Genomic DNA, 26,558 nt, shown 5'->3' with positions numbered 1-26,558 from the left:
TACTCAGAGTAAAAATAGAGAAACAGTTTGTATGACATACAAATTAGAGTAAGCAAAAGTGGAAAACATCTTTTTCATGTATCTCCAAACACTTGAGATTAATACCTTTATGTTTATATAGTACTTCGTACTTCACAAAGCCCTTCACAATTAACCCTCACAACTGTGGAGGGTAGACTGGGTCAGTATTACTATTCCCATTTTATAGATAAAGAAAACAGGGCTCTCAGATTTGCTGAAGCAAAGCTAAGGTCGAAGCTGAAACTTGAACCCAAGTCTTTTGGATCCAAGTCTAGTGCCCTTTCCAAGATACCATGCTAAGGGCTAAAGTTAACTTAAAGCAAATAAAAAAGATCACATTACCCAGTCAAATCTGTGATATTCACAATCACAAACAGTTGTAGGGTCATCACATGGCATTAAATAAATCTTATAACCAAGCACAGCTGGAGAATACAGATTGTACGGGGTGGTGGTAACGATGAAGACAGCTTTCCCGCTGACTCTCTCTGACCCCGGGGCAAGGGATTTCTCTCAGACTCGGTTTCCTAATCAGCAAAGCCAAAGGACTGAGCAGAGAATTTCTCAAGTCCCTTTGACAGGGGCTGGTTATGAAACTAAGCAGCTTTAGCTTTTTCTGTTCACGCCCTCTCAGAATTCAAAGTGTCCACTTTCTTTCTTTGGGTATTAGATGCTTCTCCAAGTCATTTGCTCTCTACTCCCCTCAATTAAACGAAAACAGAGTTCTGAAATGCGTTTTACCAACTTTTGCCCAACCTGAGTAAAACGATATGTGCACTAGAGAACAAAAGTTTTGAGAATTATCTAATGTTTTCTGCAGATTACAACGCCCCTTAGTTCTATTTCCAAATTGGATTTGCATCAGCCAATTTTTATACTTTTCCGATAGACTGAGGGCATTGGAAGCCAGAATAAGAACAGTCTTGCCCTAGAGACAAAAACTGTTCCTTTTAAATTGATGCCATTTCAAAAGCTGATGAATTCCATCCAACATTACCAGTCACCTGTAGTTGGCAATGACCGATGTTTTACTTTCCATATAAGCTACATGCAACCAAGAGACTTAATTTTTCTCCATAGTACATCCCACCTGGGAATATCGATTTTTGATGTTTTAAAAGGTATGAAAGATTTTCCTGCTCCCTAAATGGACTTAATTGTTACATTTTCATAGAAGTCTGTATTAGAACTTTACTGGAATTCAAGGGCTTGAATTACAGGCACTGTGTACTCTTGGCCTTTAGGCTTTTCCTCCTCTTGCCTGGTACTTTGGTTTAAGGGAGGAGGGGAAAAGGGCCGCTAATGAGAGAAAGCTGCTGAAGTAGAGAGAGAAGGGAAGAAAATCTAGAATCTCCATTCTACTGTGAATGTTCTAACAGAAAGCTCCAACATTCCTTTTTCACAAAGACAATTCTTTAGTCTAGGATCTTAGTTTTGGTGAAGTTCTCTTTTCCCCGGGGGAGGTTGAGAGGAACAAGAAAGCGGGGAAAGCGTCGTGGTAACAACTGCTATTATTATCACCATTGTTGTATGATAACAAAAGGATCCCGGTCTTCTTACCTCTGGTATCCCTTTAATGACGGTGTTCGGCAGTTCAGTGAATCTGAGTAGAGTTCCCCTGTTCCCTCTCTTTAGGTGAACAAACTGACTCCTTGCACTTAAAATTTTCCCTACGCTCAAAGGGTCTGGTCTCGCGATCAAATCAAAATGCCAGGCAATCAATAATCACCTATATTCGGGGTTGACTTACTTTTTCCCATGGCTTTGGGCAAGTTATAACCAACCTACGTCTCGAGGTCTTCCATGAAATGTTCTGAAAGGAGCCAGCAGGACCTCACCCACGCCCAGCCACCCGCGCCAGGACGCCAGCGCTGCACGGGTCTCCGGCGCCTTACTCGCGGGCCCTCCTGCATCGCGCACGCCGGGAGCCGGCCCCTGGGCAGACTCCCCGCCCCGCTCCGCGCAGGTGCTGCGCCTTTGCTGAGCGTGGGGAGAAGCCGGTGGCCCTGCCCAGGGCTGCCCGTCGTGGGCCCCCGGTGCTTGCTCACTCCAAGGATGCCCACAAACACGACAAAGTTTGCGGCAGTGAACGGGCGGCAGGGCAGGGAAGGCATATGCAGCTACCTGGCCCCCTTCTTATCCTAAACGAAACAAAGAAGTGACGCTCCCAGGTACGACAGTTAAACTTAGAAAGGCGCTTTGGAAGAAACCTGCGTTTCTCTGTATACTTTCTAGGAAAAGAACAAGCAGAACACTTTAGGTAAAACTGAAAAATCCACTGATGCATTGAGACGCTTTTAGTGGGTCTCAGATCTACGTGGCTTCTCCCATGAGAAACGAAACTGAGATGTAGAACTTGCAAATTTTTTTTCTGACACTTCGGTATCACAGTTTAAACGGTGTCTAATTATGCCACAAGTCATAATGTCTTCAGATTCAGAGACTCCTTAGATCCTACTGACCAACCCACCCCTTAATTATATGAATCACAAACTTTAAGTAACCAGTCTGGGGTTTTCTTAGCTCCCTTGTGCCAAATTCACCAGAATTCAAGCCTCCTGACCCCCACTAGAACCCTCCTTTCTTTCGACCACAACAGGGATTTGCTCATGGTAATAAATCTTGCCACAAATGAATTTACAGGCTGTTTTTAATTAAGGTCTTAAACCAAAAGATCATTTGGAGAGCTCTGACCCTCCCACAAGGCAGGACAAGCTTGTTTTGACCAGCTGTCCTCAGATTTTTCTGCTCAATCATCAAAGCTTGCAATATCCTCTTACAGTCCTGACAAGGTGAGCACCTCTTCCAGTCAAACTATGAAGAAAAGAATCATTCACAAAAAGTCCATCTCGAAATTTACAAAAGATTCCCGAGAGGAGAGGAAAAAATAGATGAGTCAGTAAGCCCAGAACAGAGGATGGGATCATTTTTGATAGGAGTTATTAACTACCATAATTTAAGACAAGGTAACAGGACCTCTCTTTTTCACATAATTCCTCTAAGGCTCTTAACCTCTTTTGTGTCATGGGCCCCTTTGGCCTTCTGCAGGAGCCTGTGAACCCCTTCTCAGACTACTGTTTTTATGGTCCTAAAATGAAATACATAGGATAACAAAAGAAACATCTGTATTGAAATATAGCTATTCAAAAATTAAACTTTATGATATAGTAATCTATATGCTTTATTAATGCATTCAGTAAGAAGATCCAGTAGGAGATCAAAAAATTACTGTAATTTTGAATTGTGATGAGCATACACAGGATTTCAAGACATCTGGCAACAAGTGCAATGTGATATGAAAATATCCGTGATTGGTGTAGGTGACGAAGTCACAGGTACTGCCAGCAGTATGGGGGTCTATTGCCTGCATTCATAATGGAAGGAAATGAAAAACACATTTCTGGTCAGTGGTATTTTTGTTACGGCAGCCCTAGCAAACTGATACCACAGGTGTCTACATTTAGGTATTTCCAAAAACAAAGACCAAGACGAGGACTTGGGCGCAGGTAGTTTATCTGAAAGCGATCCCAGGGAGCAGGAAGAGGAAGTGGGGAGCAAGAGGCAGGTGCATTATTTAAGGGTGTGTGAACCAGGTCATGGCCATGCACGACACGGGCTGAATTCTGTTGAGATCTCCCAAGAAGCATCTAGAATGCCCCCTAAAATTGTTCTGGGGGGGAGGGACATTTACCCCCTGACTTCCTTCCTTTCCCCAAGGGTGGAGGGTTGCCTCTAGGAAAATTAGCTCCCATGACTCGCAGGCTGCAGTGCGTGTAGCCCTGGCACTAGAGAAGTTCCCAGAGAAAGCAAAAAGCAGTACTGCAAGCACCTGAAGCAAGATGGCGTCAGGGTGGAGGGGCATCTGAGCGCGAAGGACACTAATGCCATCAGAGGTGGGCCATGGGGTTACGATGTGGGACCAGAGGGAAGTGCAGTTAGTTGATGACAGCAGACACAGCGGTTCTTCCTCCAGAGGCAAAAACATCATTCAGCAAGGCAGCAAGATTCTGTGATGGACCCACTCTGAGGCCACAGAGATGTAAAGAGGCTGGCATCCAAGACAATCACTTTCTTCCCAAAAGGTAAGTGTGGACGTCAGGCAATACGGAGAGGAGCGTTAAAGAAGACTCACTTGCAGAGGACTCTCGCAAATTTTGTATTTTAAATGAGAATTTTGATTGGGCTTTGTTGCTATTTTCCAAAGCCAATCTAAGTCTTTTACAATCAACCTGTTCCATTTGTTTCCTTCAGCTTAGGAATTCTACTACTTACGAATAGCAGAATGAGTTCAGTTGTTGTATAATCACCCCATTTAAGTTCTGGGTAATCCCTGGAAGCCAAACCATAGAAAGGTTTCTCTCTCCCATCCAGGTTTCACCTCTGAAACTGAGTTTTTAGGTCAGATATGTGGTACTTCTGTGAACATCAGGTAAGAGATTTCTTCCAGTTTACTCAAGCTCCCCTTAAAGACCAATGAATGTGATTGCAGAACAAATTTGCTAAATTGCCTTCAGAAAATTTCCATCTTTTTGGTAAATTATTGTCTGAGATTTATTATTTAACAGTTTCATAAAGTACAATATCCAAGAAGAAGTTATGCAGGGAGATGCCAGACATGAGTGGTATTTCCTGGTATTTTTCAATACCGAGTTCTATCATTAGGGTTGCCAGATTTAGCAAATAAAAATGCAGAACACTCAGTTGAATGATAATTTCAGACAAACTGCAAATAATTTTTTTTATTATAAATGTATCCTAAATATTGCATGGGACATACTTATACTGAAAGTATTTGTTGTTTATCTGAAATTCAAATTGAACTTGGCATCTTTTATTTTATATGGCACCTGTCAATATTCCAGACTGGAAAATTAGCAAAATTAGAATCTAAAAGTAAAATTTCTGCTTAAAGTATAAACTTTTTGTTTTAACTTTAATAGACCACAGCAGAATGCTCGAAGCATGACTAGTTAGAACAAGCTGCCATTCTAACAGACAGGATTCATTTTAAGACTGATGGTTCATTCTAACAATTAGGGTAGATCAGTTTGAAAGAAATAAAATAGTTTAAAAACAAAATGTTAAAATTCCCCTAGAAATCAATGTGTAGGAACAAGAAGCCATAAATTGTTTGTACAAAAAAAGAACAATTAAAATGTACTAAGAACACATTTTGTTTGTATAGCTTGCCCCTGTTGACTTAGTGCTTACAAAAACTAAAACATCAGTGTAAGTTATGTGATACTGGGGGAAAAAACCTACAAAAAAGAAAATTTTTGAGAAAGTATCTGAATGGATTTGAAAGCTTTACATACCTTGAGGAAGATCTAAACAATTTTCTCTCCAGCCTCCTCCTCCCCTTAGAGTTTGAGAAGTGGTGCTAGATTTTCAGCACTTTGAATCTTTTTCATATGGAAAACCAACATACTGTAGAAAATGAGTCCGCCTTGTTTGAAAAGACGTATGTGACTTTATTACAACAAGGGGAGGCAGTTTGCCTGCAGTAGGAATGGGGATTACCTCGAGCACGGCTTCTAAACCTCGCAACTACTGACATTTTGGGCCTGACAGTTCTTTGCTGGACTCACCAACATCCCTGACTTCCACCCATTAGATGCCAGCAGCACCCTCCCCCTCCACCCCCAGTTATGACAACCAGAAATGTCTCCTGACGTTGCCAAATATTCATCCTCAGGAGGGCGGACCTGTCTCCAGTTGAGAACCACTGGCCTAGGAGAACCTTGAGGGTCTTGGCTCTCCCCTGGTGATTACACAGTCCCGAGTTCCCAGCAATTTTTAAAAATATCCTTGCAGGGCAGCTTAGAATAACAGCAGAGAGGAGAAAAAAAAGAACTACAATAAAATTTGCACCAAATCCACGTTGATCAAAACTGTCCTAAATACATTTACAGTAAAATTAAAGGACATAAGTCTACGTATCTAAAGATGATTCTCTTTATATGCAGGAAGTTGTGTGCTAATACAAGATTTAGACCAGAGACCTGGTTTCAGTCCCGTCTCTCCCACATGCTCTCCATATATAGTAAGAGCTAACCTTCTGATCCCTTTCTACGTTCCAGACACGCTTTCTCACTCACGCTCTCCATCAACCCTGAGAGGCCAGTCATTAATTGTCCCATGTTATGGAGGGGTAAACTGAGGTCTAGAAAAGTGAAATCACTTGTCTGAGCTCCCACAGCTCACGAAATTTGAAACCGCAGTAACTGCAAAGTCTAATGCCTTAACCACCCCTCTCATCTTGGGGGGAAAAGTCACTAAATGTCTCTGACCTTCATTCCGTATCCTCATCTTTAACCCGGAAATAACATTTTCCCATATTTCTCAGAATCCCTTGCAAGAACTTAAAGGCAGTTCAGTGAGTCATTGAAGGGTAGGGACCAAAGTCCTGGCAACAGGCAGGCAATGATATTCAGTGATGTCTTCTTTTTTTTTTTTTTTTTAAACACACTGATTTTTTTTTTTTATACACATTGATTTACAATGTTATATTATTTTCTGGTGTACAGCAAAGTCAGTCAGATGGAATCTGGCATCTAAAAAAGCGACACAAATGAACTTATTTACAAAACAGAAACAGACTCACAGACTCAGTGATTTCTGGGTGGTGGTAACATTCACCTAGGTCCGGTGCCCTGGAGCTGCGCCCATCTCAAAGGCCAGAAGAGCCACACCCTGATTCTGAGATCCACTTAGACAAGAAAAGGAACTGGGGCCAACTCACTTTGAAAGAGCACTGTCAGGAATGCAAATAAAAATAGTAAACATCGTAATTAACCCTTAGGACTTTAAAACAGGAGAAGTGAGAGACGTCAAGTCTGGCCGGGCAGGGGTGTGGTTAGCGGCAGCACGCACGCACCCCTTCCCTCCTCACAAGGTCCCAGTGCAACTCCCAATGCCTGGTGGCGCCTAAGTAGCTACCCTGAGCACCAGAACCTCCCGAGACCCCTAAGAACATAAGGGACACAGTGGCTTCATGGACAAAGTCACAGAAGACTGAGTAGAAGGGGACCATAAAGAGCACTCACACCTGACAGATAAGAAAGGAGCCTGCACGTGAAAGATCTGCTCCAACCCGTCCAGGCTGAGTCCCTGCCAGGCCCCGGGCGGCCCGGAGGAGTCTGACCACACAGCAAGCCCCTGCACGGCCCAGGCCCCGGCCAAGCCCTCTTCCCCCGCAGCCTCGTGTTCAGTGTGAGAAACCACCGCGCAGTCCGGCCCGCCTCCAGCACAGACAGTCGTATTTGTGATGCACCTATTTTGCAGGAGTAGTTTCAAGACCAAATTATTGAACTTCTAAAAGAAAACGACCAAATACAAAATACTAGGTAACCCATTCCCTGAAGCATAAGAGAAACGTTTAATCTTTGGGTTACAAAGTCTCACTGGGGTAAGAGGTAGCTATAGGAGCAAACAGAGGGAAGGTTCTTGATTCCTATTTCATGATCAAATATACAGTGATGCTGAAGTCTGTTCAATATGCTCGGTGGATGGAAGGCGGAGTCGGGCGTGGTGACCTCCCGTGGTGGTGAGCATCCCTCTACTTTGTTATAGATGCAAAAAACAGCAAACACAGTGCCTTACACAGAACTTTTAATTCTAAATCCCTTTCAGACACATATTTCTCCATTTTACCCCCAACATCACTGCGGGGAAGGTACAGATAGACAGTTCTTTGCTGTGGTTTGGGGTATCAGTAGACCAGGGACTACTGGAAGAGAAAAATGTCTCACCTGTCGTTTCATGAAGCCACATTTAGATTCTAGGTCTAATTTCAACAGATATCAGCACAGCAGAGCTACGGTTACAGTGGGCAGATCATCTGTCAAGAATGGAAAAAGCCAGGATGCCCGGGCAGTTGTATTGGGGGGGGATGGGAAGGAAGAAGTGAAAGTATATTGGAAAGGAAAGGTGGAGAAAAACTGCTAACAGAATGGGCAGAGTTAAAGCTTCAGTCCTGGGAGTGAGAGAAAGCCCAGGCCAGCGGAGGCAGACTCAGGGTACCAGCACTGGCGCGGTCACCGCCAGCACAGCCCCGGCAGACCCACCTGTGGTCACAATCCCAGAGCGACACTAGGTGGTGACCAGAGAGATACCGGCAACCGGGAGGCTGGGAATGGAACGGATGTACAGCCACAACCGCAGATGTTAGAAACAAGGTTGGGCAGCAGGTGCCAAAGAAATAATAAAATAATCACACATTCACCTTTCCATCTGGAAGCAAAGCTTGCAAGCTTTCACAAAATTAACAGTGTGGTCATACAGTAAAAAGAATTATTTGATGAGGTGCCTTCTATTTTATAGTACAAGATCAGGTAACGTGGGCCGATTAAACAAATGAACGACAAAGCACAACTATGTATTCTTAGAAAGGTTTATCAGATTGAATAGCGCTGCCGACATCCTTACACCAGGGATTGTGGAAGAAAAGGTAAATTAAAGGATTTAGGATAGGAAAACAAAACTTGACCTACCAATTGCCAATTTAATTACTGCACAGGAGAAATTCACTAAGCATCTGATCATTTATATTCTGGGGTAGGAGTTCTGCCCAGTATTCGGTTAGATATTTTAAATTATAATTTCAAATGGACTCATTGTCACAGGCCTCTGGGTCCATTTTACACACAAAATCAATATACAACTACTAATAAATAGGATTACTTTCCCAAGGCTCCCGGTGGGAGCTCAGCTCCACTTCTGTTTGGGAGGCAGTTTCAAAGTTCTCCAAAGAAAATTACTTTCCTGATGTTCACCCGTAAAAATCCACAGAAGGCACCTGAGAGAAATCAAATCAAGAGGCAACCACCAGCGGGAAGGGAAGGCTTAGACTGGCAGGTAGATGGAAAAGTGCTCCTGTCTAAATGCCCCTCTCACGATCACCACCGACCTGTTTCTCCACTAGAAAGCCAATATGGGTTGCCTTTTCTCTGCAAAGGTGGAAACTCCCAGGATTGTGTCCATGGCCTCTCCCACCAGAATGCCCGCCAAGGCCATCCTCCTCACCTCTGCACATGCCACGCCCTGACCCACCGCTCTCAGAGCCAAGGGAGGGCTAGACAAGGGTCTGGCCTGAGAAGAAGCATTGGCTAGGTGATGCTCTCCCCTCTGTTTTACCCCGTGGACCCACCTTCACGCCTCCTAAATTGGAACAAATGCCCTTGGCAGAGCCGAATTTTTCAACTCTTGTTGCCCCGACATGTGAGTCCTTGAGAGAGATCTTGATAGTCTTCTTCACACAATAAGCGCTAAGTGCCACCGACTGCCCTGCAGAACTTGGAGACATCTAGTAACCCATTCTAGACAAAGGCCTGTAAATATCCCACGAGGAGACTCCACGTGTCTGGGTTAATAAGGGGTTTGAAATCCCTTGGTCTGGAATCCTGGTTCTACCACCGCCTGGAAGTGTAGCCTGGGACAAGCTGCTTAACCACTGAGCCTCGTTTTCCTCATCTACAGATGAGGGAGGGTTGATTAAGGTGAAACAATACATGCAGAATGCTCACTGCCATTCCCTGTGCACGAAACTGTTCAATAAGGCAGGCAATTATTACCTTTCTTATTACCCCAAATTGACGGTGGATGAGGGGAGACAGAACCCCAGTCTGTGCAACTTCAAGAAAGTATAAAAACAAAACAAAACAAAAAGAATGTGTAATAATGAAAACTGTTACCTTAATGGAAAAAGCAAGTATAAGATGAAATGGGGTGGGGTTTTCCCTACTTACAGCGAAACATACTATAAAGCTACTGTGCTTAAAGTAGTGTGTTATTTCCTTAGCAAGAGACAGAGATACCGATGGAGCAGAGTAGAAGGTCCAGGTGCAGATCAACACAGATCCACGTGTGAGTGTGTGTGTATATGTGCGTGCACACACACACACACACAAATATGACAAGAAGTATCTCAAATTCATGGGTAAAGAATGAACCATTTAATAAATGGTACTGGTATAATCGGCTATCCATTTGGAAAAAATACAAAGTCAGATCTTTTACACACACATACCCCCTTCCAAAGAGGTTAAATATCAAAATAATAAAATTATAAGGTCAAGAGAAGAAAATAGAGAACATTATAACAATTTGGGGATTAGGAAAATCTCTCCCAAAACAAGCCACCAAACTTATAAAGACTGTAGTTTTATATATTGAAAAATGCACAAAACTTCTGTACAAAGAAATATATCTTGTAGATAATATTAAAAGAAAAATGACAAACTGATAAAAAAAAATTTACTACACACACATGTGGGCGGCACACACACAAACCAGAGAAAGGCCAATATCTGAAAAGTTCTAATACATCCATAAGAAAATTATAAATAGCCTTACAAACAAAAATGATAGAGGATTCAAAGAGGCAATTCACAAAAATACAAATTGAGCAGAGACGCTTACATTTACTAATTCATCTCTCTTTCATCGGTGGCAAAATGAGGACAATAATCATACCAAACTCACAGGGATGTTGAACTCATGAGTAAATTTCATGTAGAGTGCTTAAAACGATCTTGTCACATAAAACACCCAACAAATATTAACCAGCAACAGTAATAATAGTAGCATAATTAAGGAAACACAAAATAAAAATCAAGAGATGATATCTAGCATCACTAGCAAAACCATCACCAGCAAAACTTCAGAAAGACTGATGTCATCCAGTATTGGGGAAAGTATGAGCACAGGCACACTCTACACTGGTGAGAGGAAGAACTGGTTCAGCCTTTTGGGGGTAAAATTTAGCCTTATCCATCCAGCATTTTATGATATGTGCCCTGTGATGGAAATTCAATATATGTATAGAAAATCTAGCCCACATAATAACTTTCAATGGAATATAATCTTTAAAAATTCTGAGTCATTATATTGTACACCCAAAACTAATATATAGTAAATCAACTACACTTCAATAAAAAATTAAAAAAAAATCTAGCTTTCAGAAATATACACGTGCACAAAAACATATGTATGAGGAGATTCAATGTAGCAGTGCTTATAAAATTAGAAATAATCAAACGGGAAGTGTTAACTACATTCTGGCATTTCCATATAATGGGTGATAGTGCAACGATTCCAAGGAATGATGAACATCAATAAGGAAATATGTCTAATACTTTGCTAAGTACAAACTGCAAGCCACAATTTGCAGCTTTATATAAAATATATATTTGAAAATGGGTATGAAAGGGAAAAACCAAGCTGTCGTGGTTACCTCTGGAAAGTGAAGCAGGACTGGGAGGGAGTGGAGAGGGTGTTTCAGATTTTACTCCGTTGACTTATACCACCTTTGATTTCTTTAAATATCAGACATGTACTTAAAAAAAAAAAAAGGCAACCAAGACAGTGTTTCGTAACAGTCATCACTGGACACCCGAGTAAATGACAGTGTCCATCACGTTCCTGAAACAGCCAGCAGGACTCCCGCCTCTGCAGGTAAGCTCCTCAGAGGAAGCTGGAAGATATGAATAGGATGATTCAACTCCTTTATTCTGACTCAGCTAATAATCTTTTGATGGGGAACCCAAGGCAATTCCAATTTCTGCAACTATCCACTTGGCAGCTATATTTCTCAGGGTAAATTAATAAGTGTGCACTCTAGTTTATCATGCGATTTACACAGTCATCCCCCAGAGCAATAAATCTGAGTCCCTCATCCTGCAAAGTTGGGACCTACATCTAGTCCTATTGCGATCTCTCCTCTAAGGTGCAAAAAGAGCAGGAGACATACCTTGCCGAAAATGGGCCACTGACAAACTGGCCAGTTTAATCACATTATTCTTACATTGCAGCAAAGGGAAAGCAAGACTCATGAGAGCCCAATTCTTGGCAACTTGTCCCTGTCAAATATGATGATATATGTTTGGAGCCACCTGAAAAATATTTATAAAACTCAACTCTGTAGATGACATGGCTCTATTCTAACTCTGTTACTCTGCAAGGCAGAGGGCCAGCCTACGCCCTGGTCCCCAGACCTGGTTTTGGAAAGGGTGGCAGGAGCTGAGTCATGCCAGACCTTCAGAGGTGGCGGCAGGTAAGGGCCACACCCCAGCCACCAGTACCACATAGAGCAGCAAACATTGAAAGTCAAGGGCTTAGAAAAGCTGACCCTCACTCTTGAGCAAGGCAGGAAGCGAGAAATGAGTGCTGCTCGCCTCACTTCCCGACCTCTATAATAGAATCGACCACAAATGGCACACTTAGAACCGTCACTGTAACCAGAAGTTGTTTTGGCTGAAGGTGGATGGAAAGTGGGCGGAGATGCCCACCGACGGCCAGAGAGACATTTTTAGAAGAGAACCAACGGGACAAACCTGCGCTGTAATAAAGCCTTATGACCTTCCATGTGCATTTTCAAGATACAGCATTTTATTAAAAGAATCAATCCATTCCAAACACTCCTTTTAACATAATCAATGTAATTATAATTAATTAGCGTTTGTAAACTGAAGATGGCTCCTAAATTGACAGCTTACTTACAAGCAGACCCAGGTTTGGGCTCATGCAGAACAGAGAATTTCTGCCAGTCTAATTAGGGCTTCTTTTTTTTTTTTAAATCCGTCTTCATGGGAAAAAATCAGGTAACATCTATTTTTTTTTTTGAGAGTATAAGTTAAACTTATTTAATTACATATATTTAATGAAAGTTTTAACTGATCAAAACTTCTAACTCCATGATTCTGGTTATAATTTATATGATGGTTAATCAATGGGTTAATCAGACCCATTCAAACTGTGTAGTCGAAAGCTTTGCACATGAAGAACTATGGTATCTATTTAATGCTTTTATTGGTTTTCATAATGAGTTGGGGATATGGGTGGGAATTTATCAAGTGGCTGGACACTCTGTGCCCAGCTCCAGGCTGGATGCTGTCCCATGGTTTCTCATTTCATTTACTCCTCATGATATCTTTAAATACCCAAATTACCAGCCATGTAAGGAGAGCAACCATTTCATTTCCAGAGAAGCCATGTACATCTGGCTGGCAAGTTGGTTACAGATACGAGGATTTTTACTGGTGCTAGACAAGAGGCCGATTAAAAGAGAAGGAATTAAAGGAAGGAATATTAACTGTCAAACAAACAAGGCAAAAGTCTCTGGAGAAAAGGGAGGGAAGCAGCCTCCCTGTTCACTGGATGCTGAAAAGCCCAAAGAAGGCTAAGAACGTCTGCTCCTGAGCTCTGTGCTGCGGCTCGCAGGACCCTCCCAGCGTCCTCCCATTCGGAGGAGGGACGCCAGGCCCAGGGAGAGATCAAAGGAGGCTGCCAGTCTGGATGCGCCCGAGACCGTCTTTTGTAAGCTCTGGTCTTGCTGGGACTGCACTCTATGAGCGACACCCCCTTTGACGCCGCCGCAGAGCACGGCAGCCCGGCCACGGCTTGGCTTCCCCTCGTGCCTTCTGGTTGAGAGGTATCTTTTCCTGGGGGGCCTATCAAACCCCACGCTGCCGGCCACACCCAGAGCTTCTGACTCAGTAGCTCTTGGTATGACTCCAAAATTTGCATTTCTAACAAGCTCCCAAGTGCTGCTGCTAGTCTGGGTCCATACATTTAAAAACCACTGTTGATGAAACAACAACAAAAAGCCAGAACAGAATCCATCAAAGAGAGGAACAGAGTATTTATTACGTAGCAAAATCTTTATCAACCATGATCCAAGCCACAGAAAGGCAGGGGATTTCGTCGGTGTGCACTGAGAACAGGGGCTGGAGTACACGAGATGCTCCCTACACACCTGCTAAGGAGGTCAAATGAATCAGTATGCTCCGTGGGGGAAAGTGAGGCCAGCATGGGGATGGATGAGTGAGGGAGGTGGCTGCAGAAAAACCAGCAACCAAGGTGATGGTCTCTAACAGCCAAACTGCCCTGAAAGGGAAGCTCACCTTGGTCACGGTAATGGCAACAGCAGCAGCAGACAGCACACAGATGACGACCTCAAACCCTCAGGAGAGTCTGGTGCGTGGCCGGCGCAGGACCCAGCACTTGACACACGTGACAGCATTTCACAACCATCTATGATTCTCCTTATTTCACGGGCAAGGAAACAGGTTTGAAAGGAAGTGACGTGCCCAGATCATTATGCGTGGTGAAGTTGGTCTCAAGCAGAAGGTCTCTCTTAATTCCCCAGTTGAGCAATGATAGATGGAAAATTTCTTTGGTGTTCTCCCAACGGCAGACTTTGATCCTTCCTTCTCCAAGTTACAGAGACTCCCAGTGGCCCATTCATAGTAGGCTGATCATAAAACAGGCAGGGTTTCGGGGGCCACACAGAACATGCTTTCTCTGTATCATCTCTCAAGAGCAGGACCATGCTTCCCAGTGCTGGGGTTCCACGAGAGGGCTGGGCACCCCAAAGTTAAAGGGCTAGCTCAGTAGTTCATCAACAGGGAGGCAGAGGTGGGGGGAGGCTGACACTGTCCAGAGATAATTTTGATTATCACGCCAGGGGGCAAGGAGCATGTCATTGGCATCTAGAGAGTGGGGACCACGTTGCTGCTCAGCCTCCCACAACGCACAGGATAGCCTCCCCACCACAGAATTCTCTAGCTAAAATGTCAACAGTCCTGAAACCCTGCTCCAGTTTCGAATTTCCAAAAGCTTTCTCTCTCCTCCCCTCCACAAGGCTGGATGCCTGAGACACTTCACTGATACTCTCTTCCAGCCTTCGCTGTCTTTTATCTTAGTCGCTAAAAGACGTGTTTCGTCTCCCCTCTCTCCTGAGGGCAGGGACAGCATCTTAGTCACTGAAACACCCAGCATCCTGGGAACCGCAGTCAGCTCGGGGTGGATATTCAGGAAGTGTTTGTCCCCTGGTTTGTTTTCCCTCAAGTGGGTAAAAATGCTGAGTTCAGGTTCAACCAACATTCAAGAGCTCCTACCATGAGGGGTGGTTGGGGAGCACACACTAAGTTAGGACCACACAGTACCTTTCCTATCAACACATCTCATTTAAGCCTTCCAACCACTGAAGAAGACAGCAACACTATTTTAGGTAACTACAGCTCATAGATATAATTTGTAACAGGTCACATGCTGGTAAGTGACAGAGCATGTTTCTGGAGCCAGCCCTTTAGTCTTACACTCCTTCCGTACCCCACCACCACGCCACGGGTCCTAAGACCAGTCCCAAAACTAGAGGGTCTGAGATGCTAGCAAGGAAAACAGTAACAGGAAAGGCTGAAACTTTATTCCACTATTAGGGTGATTATCACAAGTTTTGCTCCCCAATATAGCGGCAAAATTGGTTAATTCAAGGATTATTGCAAATAGGGTTAAACAGAAGTTACATATTTAAAAATCAATGATAAAGGTACTTAGAATTTACGTGGCTCTTTCTTTTTTTTTTTTAATTTAATAAGCTAAGGCTTAAGAAAATTAATTCAAGGCTCTTCTTTAAACTCTGGAAAACCAGAGAGCATAGGAAATAATGGTCAAAAGAACCACCTTAGTTCAAGACATAATTATGTGACCTTTCCCCATGCTCGGCACTCTCCAGCTGGCTCTCTGCAAACCGTGGGCTTTCTCAAAGCGGCCGGGAAGGAGCCAGGCCTAGGAGAGCACGTAATAAGTAACATCTGATGGCACGTCTCCGAGAGCCCCAACAGTATTGATCCCCCCAAATCACCCTGATGAATCTGTCTCGTTTCCATAGTACAGAGAGAGAAGTACAAATGATGAAAGGTTTTTGAGGCATTGCTTTCATTTTTTTTTTTTTTTTTTTTTTTTTTTTTTAAGAGAGGGAGACCAGTTCTTGGCTGGCTTTTGCTCATCAAGCCTTCCTCTCTAACCTCTGTGCCAAAGCCACGTTCTGAGTCCTAGCCTTTCAGGAAGCCGGATGGCCCACGGATCGCTCACAGCTGGCTCATTCCAAACTCACCACCCCCTCCCCACACGGTGCAAACCCCGACGGAGGAAATGCGCCGTTCTTTCAGGCCCAGGAGTGAAATGTCTTGGGCGTCGATGTCTTGTATTTCTTTTCTCCCTTGGTTTGCCCCTCACTGCTGTCTTGCCTTCTCCCACCATCACCGTTGCTCCTGCTTCCAGACTCACCAGCTCTGGCGCATCCATATTCTAAATGGTAGCCCGAGTTCTCTTCCCAGGGAAATTTCTGGCTTTCTGTCCACTCGGTAACCTGTTCCAGGCAGACCCAGACCCAACAGAATGAAAAGCCTTCCTATTATAGGATAAAGTAGACTCCTCAAGGGCAGGGTGTCCAGCGCGCCACCCCGGCACCCAGTGGTGTTGGTGCTGGGCACACAGCAACAGTGCTCACTTGGACCCCTTAAGATTCTCAACTCCAGGGGCCCCATCTTGTTCCACCTCTTTTGGGTTTTGAATAAACCTGTCTTTGGATGGTTTGCCTTGGCAATGACCTGGAAACCCAAAGCTGGCACGAGGACAGGCACGGGGTGCCAGTGCACCTGGTACAGGTTTCCAGGGTCTGCAGGGCTGCCCTTTCCAACGTCCGAGTTAGGAGGTGGGATGAACGCAGCACCCATTGAGTCTGCAGGCAGCTCCTGCACTGCCTGGTCACTCCTGCTTCAAGAACCTTTGCTTGTGCCCAACGACCTGCAGCACTGTTTCCCCAATGTTGCAGAAGCTCTGGCTGCTTCTCTGACTGAGGGTAGAGTGCAGCCTGGAAATCTGCATCTGGAACAAGTGCTACAGGAATTCTTATTATCAGGTAAGCCTGGAGAGACATCGGAATCTTTCTGTTTGACAGGTGCCTGGGGTCCCTCCTAGGAATGGACACGATGTCAGAGACCTTCGAGGATAAAGACCAGGCACCAGCTGAGAGTCCTCAGCCAGGCTCTTTGGGGTTCAGTTTCAGGTGCCTCACGCATCAGTGGAGCCGAGCCAGCCCCTTAACTCCTCGCTGTCTGCCACTTCCCGTGCAGAACACGCACGATAGTAATACCCACTTCATAGGTTGTGTGGATAACGTGCTAAGGTGCAGAAAGCACTTAGTTTAGTGCCTCCCGTGCACGGGGCACTTGATAAACGTTAGCTATTATTATCCCCAGAGACCAGAGATGGCTGAGTGGCAGCCCTTACACCAAATCTGGCCTCGAGACCTATTTTGTTTGGCTCACACATTTTCCCTTTTAATGGGGCCAATAGTCTAAAACTGGTAGATTTCAGGCATTTTAAGAAAGTTGAAGATCTGGCAGCAAACAGGGCCTGCTTGGCAGCGATCACAAGGGGCAGGGTCCCAGGGCCCCCTTCTAATAGGGCATTTCTTCTTTGTTCAAGCCCAGCCCCCAAGCCCCAGACCACTTACCCTTCATTCTTCTCCCGACTGTTAACTCCCTGCCTGGACCTTGTTGGAAGGCAATCTCTATTCTAGACCAGTTTTACCAACATATCCAGTGTTAGGTCCTATCATTCCCCCATACTGACGCCAGTCCAACTGGTCTCCTTATGCTAACTACTTTCTGCCTCATGATGTTTCTTTCCACAGCCATGAGGAGCCTCCCTAGTCTTCCCTGTCCACCGAGCTCAGCGGTTCCAATTGAGAGTCTACGTTAAAGTGATCTGGGACACTTTCCAAAAATACCCATGTCTGGACCCCACCCTGAGATTGTAATGAGTCTGGGTGGAGGTATTTCTTGAAAAGTGCCCAGATGATGCAAACTTACACCTGAATGGGCTCTAAGGCTGGTGACCACAGGAGCCATGGCCTCCCCATTCTCATGGCCCAGTTGGCACTTCCTGCCGACACTGTACAACCCAGGGCTAGATGAGTCTTGTTTTCCATCCAACTCCTGTTTAGTCTTGCTTGCAACTCAACTTATGTTTAAAGCCTGTCTCCCCAAACAGACTGTAAACTCAAGAGTGGGCGGATCACACCTCATTCTTCTTTCGCATCCCCAACAGGAAGACTGGGGTGCTAAGCACACTGTGGGTGTCCAATGAAAATGCCCCTTCTCGAGTATTCGAGAGTCCATGACGTAGAAGGCATTGCAAGGACGACATGGTGAGAAAACCACAGAGTGGTTTCTTGAAGCTTGTGGGTTTGAAGGAAGAGTTAAGTCAAGGACATGGACAATGAGGATGTCTGGTAGGTCGGTGAAGATGTGGTCCAGGGAAGAAGCAGTGACTTGAGGGACGGGAGGGGCCCAAGGCCCTGGGGAGTCAGGGCAGGCCCTGTGCAGGTGTCCCTGATGGGCCAGCGGGAAGGACGGCAGCAAGAGCAGGAAGTAGAGTGGGAGGAGAAAGAATCCACCGGCAGACACACGCACCAGAGGGGCAGCTGAGCCTCCTTGAACTCTGCCCCCTGCCACTAGCCCAGCTGGGAGAATGGGAAGCAGAACTGGAAAGGCGAGATCTCTCTGCACCTCAAACGCTAGGGAAAAGGTTGTAATTAATCTGATAAGTCACGGAAGCGGCCGATGAAGGCTGCAATTCTGGCATCCTCCTAACAGCCAGGCAGAGGGAGAGGGAAGGGGGAAGCGGGAAGAACAGGCAGAACACACCGAAAAACGAGGAGTGAGAAGGAGGTAAGAAGGGGGGAGGGAGGCCCAGAGGCAGCCCCCCTCCCCCACACTGGCTCGGCCTCCAGTTCCGCCAGGGCCCAGAGACCTCAGACACCCCGATCTCTGCTGTTCAGTCTCCAGCCTGAGTCCACTATACAGAAGTGAGATGATGTTCACAGTGCCATTCATGTTACTACTGCCAACTTTACTAACACACAGAATCACAGAAATAGGTTCCAGTCATGACACTATCACTACTGAAAGTCCTATTATAATAGGAGGCTTATTTTTCTATTCTTTCTCCCAAGTCAACGGACAACTTATAAAGAGGCACAAACATCCTACAGAGCGCGTCAGGAGAAAACCGCCCCATGGGTCCCTCCTCCTCCCCATCACCGCCATTTTTAGAGAGCTGCCATGGGGCTTCCATGAACATGAGGGCTACTTCAGAAAACAAACCACCAAGGACCGGCCCAAGAGACGGCGGTGGAAGGAAAGGAGGGTTCCACCAAGTGTCTGCCGAATCCTCCCTGTGGGCCAGGCTCTGGTCTCGGTACATGACAAGCATGAACTCATGTAATCGTCCCGATCCACTGAGGTAGGTGTTATCATGTCCCCATTTTACAGGTGAGGGAATGAAGACGCAGAGGTTGAGTGATTTGCCCAGGCACACAGCTGATAAGAGCACAAGCCACGCTGCCCCGCTGCCCTTCAGTTTGCCTTTTGGGTGGAGGGTGTGGGGTAGGTGCACGTGAGCCTCCGCCTCTCCTAAGGGCTGCCAGACCCAGAGAGGATCAGAGAGGAAGGGGCCATAGGGCTGCTGTCCTGCTTACATAGTTCCAGGACCTCAAAGAATCAGACACAGAAAAAGGGCAAGGGAGGGGTGAAATCTACAGGCTCTGAGTGGACCTCCTGGGACCCCCAGAGTCCAGAGCCACAGCATTCAGCATCACGAAAACTAGGGCTTGAAGAAGCGCTTCTCAGCAGTCAAGCGTGTGCTGGGGGAGCCAACAGGATCTCCTGTGTAGCCAGGCATGAGCTGGCTGGGAGAACCAAGGGCATTCAGGTCCTCTGCTCCCCGAAAGACGGACTCCATCCACCAGAAAGTCCTCCAGGGGAAGCCACTGGTAACTATAGCTCTCACCAACAGTTGCTCACTGGCTGCAAGACCGTATCTACGCATGGTGCCTTTCTGGTTTGTGGACTATAGACAAGCCATCTATCCCCACTGCTAACAAGTTGGTGAACGACAGAGCCACGTTGGATTATGTTTCACTTTAAGGCTTCAGGGCTTGAAGTGATTCTATTTTTAAGCTTTCTCAATTCCACAAGTAAAAGAAGACATTTTAAGGAAATTAGTTCTGGCTTTTAGGGGGCGATGACTTCCTCTGAAAGAGTTAAACTGATCAGTCACTTTGTTAAACCAGAAATCTTCCTGGAGGAAGAGCACCTAGTCTGATGTCACTGGGCAAGGGTCCTGGGACCTCTGAAAAACCACAGCAATCACTTAGGATGTGGCTGGCCCAGGACCAGACCTCCAATACCAGAGCCACCCTGTGCCCCTCTCCTGAAGAGTGTGGCAAAAATCCTTTTAGGTTCTATTCTCAGTGAAGTCTGTTTCACTTTTGGGCACTGGGAAAGTCATATCTGCAGAAATTTTGCAAATAATAAAGCTTTAAAAATGTTACTATCATGTTTTTATAAGAGTCAGTCATTCCGTCCATTAAAAAAAATTCCCTTTCATTGAACATCTAAAGGAGCTTCACTTATTTTGTATCTTTGAGAATGAGCTGTTGTTACTCCAAAGCCAACTGTTCAAAGGACACTTCTGTATATTTTTTAAAATGTAGCCATTCCTGAAAGCAATCTAAAATGCATTCTATACGTCTCGGTTTTCCCATATAGGGCATAGGAGACTTTGTCTTGGTGAATGACGGTTCTTCTAAGAATTCAAGCCTCCAATTTCAGTTCTGGTTTTGCCAGTAGTTAGCTTGTGACCTTGAGCACGTAACTTAATTGCATTGGGTCTTAAATTTCCTCACCTGCAAAATGAAGGGGATTGGGTCAGATGATGACTCTGTTGCTTTACAGCTCTCAAATGCTATGATTCAAAGACCATCAGAAATATCAGGTATTCCTATGCTAAACTAAAATATTGTTCTTAGGGACTGTCAAGGTGTAAAGAATGTCACCTGGACACAAGACATGGCCCCAGCTGGGCTACAATAATAGAAAGCAGACTAAAGTCAATTGTTTTTATTCTTCTTATCTCTTTATCACCTCCCTATTCCATCAGCTGTAAGTTCTCACTGCTGTCAACCTCCCACAGACATAAACCCCCTGCCTTGGTTTACATAGCTACACAGCAGTCTCTTTCACCCAGGTTCTCTAGCAAAGCAAGGTGCCTGGGCTTTGTGATACAATCTGGCAACCAGTGGGCTTTATCTCTTCCCATTCAAAGGGATATTGTATACAATTGCAGCTGCCACATCAACAAGGCAGGCCTCCAGTTAAGGCTGGGGGGAGACTGAGAATGCATCCTTGTAACTTCCACATTCTTTGCGTTCTAAAAATGCATTGCTTTGTGGGGGGCAGTGCTCGAAGTGACAACAGAAAATAAACCAATATCCTTCTTACTGAAGCCAAAGTTATATGCATTATTCCTCTGTCTTAACCCCATCCCCACTCTCCTGATTTCCTTGTCTCCATCCCAGTTGTTGCCTTTTTGCCCTTTCCGTTGTGTAACTTTTCTTTGCATAAGATACATTTTCCAAGTCACTCTTTGAAGCCAAAGAGAGGATCAGGGTAAGAGGAAGGAGATACTGCTAGTGGTTTCCTACACTTACTGCTTTCCCAGTTAGCATCCCTTCTTAGTCCCATGAAAAATGATTAGTAGAAAGAAATGCTTCTTACAAATTGTAAATACAGTCCCTGAAACACTATTTTTAAGCTGCTAACAAGCATGAAAAGTATACATTAAACCACATGCTTAGTACCTCAGAGAATTCCGGTTCCTTTCTTTAAAAACCAAAGTGAAACAGAGACCCTGCTAAGAATTGCAATCTACCTTCTTTGCCTTGCAATACTGAGGGTGGTTTTGTGGGAACCTAGGAGAGACTTGATTTGATGATCACAGGCAATTGTTGATTTTCACTCTTCCTAGTTTAAAATGTTAGTAGAAAGTGGGTGGTTAAAAAGGAATTGTAGTTGGTCAGCCGGGGAAAGTGGATGTAAACTGGACATATAAATGGAATATATGTAAGTCATGTTAAACTAGGAAACCAGTCAGAAAATTAACTATGGATATTTGAAGCCTTGCCAAACGGGTCCAAGTCCTTTGGAAAGAGGTTAAAGGTGCGGCTGATACTTACATGGGGAGGGCAATGAAGGACAGGAGAGCCAAAAGAAAACCACTGCATTTTCCCTATGAGAAATGAGATTAAAAGCCACTTTTCCCTACACCCTTTCAATCTCCAGGTGCTGTTACTTATTCATGTCTACGCTTAGAGGAGTATTTTCTGTTTTCAAGTTAGCTTTACACAGCACAACATCAATCTCAGAACCTACTCTTCCAACTATTATACAAGGTGATGATTTCTAGAAAAACAACAACAAATAAGCCTCTCCTGTTCGCAAGCTTGGGTTCCTTAGGTCACGGTGCCACATTTAAGGGCGCTTTGTTTCAGAGGATGATTCGAGTGGCACCCTGGGTACTGATTATAGTGGAGCGATTTGTCCTGCCCGAGTCTGGGCACTGCATTATATTAAAACTTCCATTTTGGGGTATGTAGTGACTAAAAATTCTCTCCTAGCTTAAACTTGGCACCAACCATCTATCTCAGCAGAAGCAAGATTATTGAGTACAGAACCACAGGAACTCAGTCTTTTTCTTCTTTTATACTCGTACAGGAAAAAAAAAGAGACTCTGCTACAGCACCTATGGTTTCTCCATTCTTGGACAGAAATTTCCAGCATTGCAGGTTCTTTTCCGAAGTCTAATCAGCGGGTTGCTATGACTGGATTAAATTAAATCAGCTGTGACAGGCCATTGTCTCTTGCATTAATAGATCCCAAATTCTCTAGAAGTGGAATGAAATAATTTCAGCTTCTTTTCAGAAGAGGCAGAAAATGATGAAGCTTTTTCTGTTCCAGAAAACAGCACTGCTGACTATGGTTTCTCTAGCCCGTGTGCGACAGCTTAGCATGTAACACTGAATTTATCTAGTGCAAGCCTCTGATGTGACAATTAAGAGTCCATTTCTACAAAAGCCCCTGAGCCTAGGATGCCCCCAAGAGATGGCAGCTCCATGGAGTCAAGGGAAGAGTGAGGGCAAAAAGTGAGGATGAGTTGATCTAAACTGGTCACAACTCAAGGCACATGCTCACGTTCGGGCAGCTCATCACCGCCATCTCTATACGGGCCTGCCGTCCCGACATGTCCCCATTTCATCCATTCTTAGGGTAGCCACGGTTTATAGATTTAAAACCTCAAGTTAATTAGGTATAAACAGTTAATTACATATCATTTTAGAAAACTTTTAACCATTTTCCTCATATATGTCAACAAAGGAGCAGTGTGCCCGTGGTCTTACATCATTTCTCTGAATTACAAAAACAATGACATTTCTGAGTATTCATTTTACTGGGCGTCTACTCTTTGCCTGGCACTGTGCTAAGTGTTCTACATGCATTATCATATTAACCCTTAAAAAGAACCTTCAAGTTAGTATTGTTATTGTCCCTATTTTACAGAAGAGGTATCTGTTTTGCGAGATTATTTGCCCAAGATCAAACGACTTGTAAATGACAGAGGTAGTTACAGCTAGAAAGGTAGCACTCGTATATATATATTTTGTCTCATTAAAAAAAAAAAAGTTGGAGAATTTGCTCCTGGTTAAGTTCTTAAGACAGAACATGGAATCATAACCACATGGGCCTGCAACTCTGGCCACCGGAACAGGAGTTCTCAACCTCTTCTCGGCTGCAAAGTGTTTAAGTGGTCTCTGCTCAGCCAGTCACTTAGTTATCCCCATGGTGTCCTGCCTGCTTAGGGAAAGAATATCAACAAAAGTTCAAGACTTAAACAGAAGTCTAATACAATTTTGATAAGAAGAAGAAGAAAAAAAAGAAAAACCAGAAACCAAACTTTATATTCAGTGCTCACAACTTTGGGATAATCATCTCATAGTAAGAAGGATAAAGTTTTGAAACAGTTTGGACGGTGGTGAGGGTAATTTTTTTATATTTTAAATACAATGATCTACATATAAGTTTGGCTAGACAGTTTTGGAAACCTGGCCCAACAAGTGGGTGAAAACTTAAAAAAAAAAAAAAGGCAATCTGGTGGTCTCACAATTTCCCATTATCAGAACTACTCCCCCCATAAATCTGAATCCAATCCAAGAAGAATCTCAATAGCTGGTTGTTCCAGATCAGGTTTATGAAATAGTAACAGAACTGTGTAGGGGGCAAATATACTGAAAATACATCCAAGTATGTTTAGGTCAAGTCAGTAACAGTATTTAATGCTAATGAAAGCGCGGAACATTCTCATGGCTAGAACGCAGCTCACTGGATACTGTATGTGTGAGCAGGTACTGTACCTCCCCCCTGCTGGCAGACCCTAGTCACTAAAACACGATGAGCTGCTTTGACTGAGACGGTATCTATCACACATCCCCAGCAAGTATCTCTGGGGCTGAAAAGCAGTTAAGATCCAACTCGAGGTGAAATTGGGAAGAGTAAGGAAATATTTTTTTTCCATTATTCCAAAACCCATCTCATTCCCCAAAGTGGTGTCTAGGTGCTGACTCTCTTAAAGACCTCGGCAAAATCTTGCTTCTCCAAAAATTAAGCCCATCTGGAGCCGAGACAAGGTGAGGTCAGCGACTGGTATTATCAACAAACCACCATGTACCTAACTGGGTCTGGTTCGTTTCTAGCCTCGTGGGGGCCAAACCTCACCACGAGGGTGAAGACAGGAGGCATGGAGGAAGGGAACGAGGGAGAGAAAAAGAGAAAGGGGGAAGACCTCCGGGCCACACTTCTTTCTAGTATCAACAAAAAGAGAAGCCGCATACTGACCTAAATCATCTCTCAAAGGCGCTTTATAAATTACAGGGACAAAAGGAGGGGATGGCGGGTGGCCTGGGAATCCTACGGACGCCCTACCCTCTGACCCGCCCCCTCCCCCTCCAGCACAAGGGAAGGAAGACAGAAAACAGAGCTCAACTCGGCCATTGGCGAGAAGCCCCCCTCCGGTTTTCAATCGCCCATCCATCGGCCCCCTAGGAAAAAATACACATAAACACCATACCCACCCCCTGGGCCGGCCACTCCTGCCCCGGGGTTCCTAGAACCGGAGGCCGGGGCATTTACTTAGTTAGATTTTTCTTGCTTACTCATTTCCCTCGAGCACCCAACCCCCCGTTCCCACTCCAAAACCCCGCTCAACCGCCTACCCTCACGGCTTCAGCCCCCAACAGAATCCGGTGCCCCCGCGGCGGCAGTGGCCCCTGAGCCGTCCCGGTCACTAACCTGCTGCTGTAAGGGCATTTCCGAAACCCGCCTGGCTCCGGGGGGAGGTGGGGGGGCCGGCTGGAGAGGGGGCCCGGAGGGCCGAACGGACCGGCGGCGCCGGGCGAGGGCGGGCGCCCGTGGGGGGGGGGTTGGGGAGAGGAGAGGGAGGGTGGCCGTGCCGGGGGCGGGTGCGAGGGCGCCGGGACCGTCCCAGGCCAGGGAGCCGGCGAGCAGGAGGAAGTGGGTGCCCCCTCTCCCGCTCCAGCGCCCCCTCCCGCCGCCGCCTCCTCCCCAGTCACAGGCGCGTCCTCCGCGCACGTGTGCGAAACGTCACCGGCGGGTCCCGGGGAGAGGGACAGACCCAGGCGGCGGGACGGGAACACGGCTGCCCCCGCCCTCCGTCGCTGGGGGGCGGAGAGGGGGACAGGGCGGGGAAGGAAGGGGCAAGGGGAGAGGCGGGTCAAGGGCAGGCCCGGGGCCCGGCGAGGAAGGCCCGGGCGCTCGGGCCACGCGGGCGCCGCCGCTGCCACCGCCGGGATGCGCCCAGGCCCGGGCGCCAGCCTGCTAGCCCCTAGCCCTCAGACAGCCCACGCCCCAGCCCGCACCCAGCTTCCAGCTCCACCTTCCCGCCCCCCCAACGCCCCCCTCCGCTTCCCCCAGCCCCTTTGTTGCCGGGAGTTCCCGATCCCAAAATGTGTCAAGCGCAGCCTGGCAGAGTCCCTGCTCTCCGAGCACGCCTCGGGGACCCCCGGCTGCCAACTGGCCTCCGAGGCCGGCGGGGGAGCCATCACCCCAAGGGACCCCCGGTTTCCACTCCCCCAGAGTCCCCCACTCCCCAGTTCACTACTCCCTCCCCCACCCCCTTCTCCATCCGGGGCGTGACCCCTTCCTACGCCCGAGAAAGAGGAAGCTTCGAGTTGGAGGGGAGGGGAGAGTGGGGGTAGGGAAAAGTGCAGGAAAAGAAGGGGGGGCCGCTAAAAGTTTAGGAGTGTTTGATGTGGTTCGCGCCAAGGCGATCCCCGCTGCCCCGCGCGCCTGGCGGAGCCCCCCGACCTCAGGGCGCTGGGGGGAAGGCACATAAGTCTAACAATAAACCCTCGTTGCAGGGGCAGCCGCCGAGGCCCACGACGCACGGCCCCGCGCTCTCCCAGGGCGGCCCGCAGCTCGCCCACCACCCCGCGCGGTGCGAGCCCACCTCCCGCCCGGGCTGGGGACGGTGGGAACGGGAGGGCATTACCGGAGGGCCGCCGCCGCCGCCGCCGCCGCCGCGTCCCAGCGCTGGTGGCTGCTGCAGCAGCCCGGCTCTGCTGGAGGGTCCGTGCGGCGTGGTGTAGAGGAGGCTGCCGGCGGTCTGCTCCACGCCGGGGGCACTGGGGAGGAGGGGGCCGGCGGCGACGGAGCCGCTTTGGAGGGAGGAGGAACAGGAGGTGGTGGAAGTGTTCGTGGTGAGGATCTGGATGTACGCGCTCGGGGCGGCGGCAGCAGCGGCGGCGGCGGCGGCGGGGAAGCCGGGGCTGGCTAGCA

At 46.4% G+C, this 26,558-nt stretch overlaps 1 protein-coding gene across 3 annotated transcripts in view; it reads right to left on the bottom strand.

The window, feature by feature from the left end:
- The window catches only part of E2F3 (E2F transcription factor 3), a 64,643-nt gene extending 39,287 nt beyond the window's left edge, over window positions 1-25,356 (bottom strand). For all 3 annotated transcript variants that reach the window (XM_031435134.2, XM_031435135.2, XM_031435136.2), the window contains exon 1: window positions 25,053-25,356. In XM_031435134.2, coding sequence (XP_031290994.1) covers window positions 25,053-25,070 — 18 coding nt within the window. In that variant the 5' untranslated portion in view covers window positions 25,071-25,356. The remainder of the gene's footprint in view (window positions 1-25,052) is intronic.
- Window positions 25,357-26,558: the final 1,202 nt, after the last annotated feature.

This window comes from Camelus dromedarius, chromosome 19 (assembly GCF_036321535.1).
Source record: "Camelus dromedarius isolate mCamDro1 chromosome 19, mCamDro1.pat, whole genome shotgun sequence".
In the NCBI taxonomy this organism is placed as follows: Eukaryota; Metazoa; Chordata; class Mammalia; order Artiodactyla; family Camelidae; genus Camelus; species Camelus dromedarius.
Note: the sequence above shows the minus strand (reverse complement) of the source record. Positions and strands in the feature narration are given on the sequence as shown.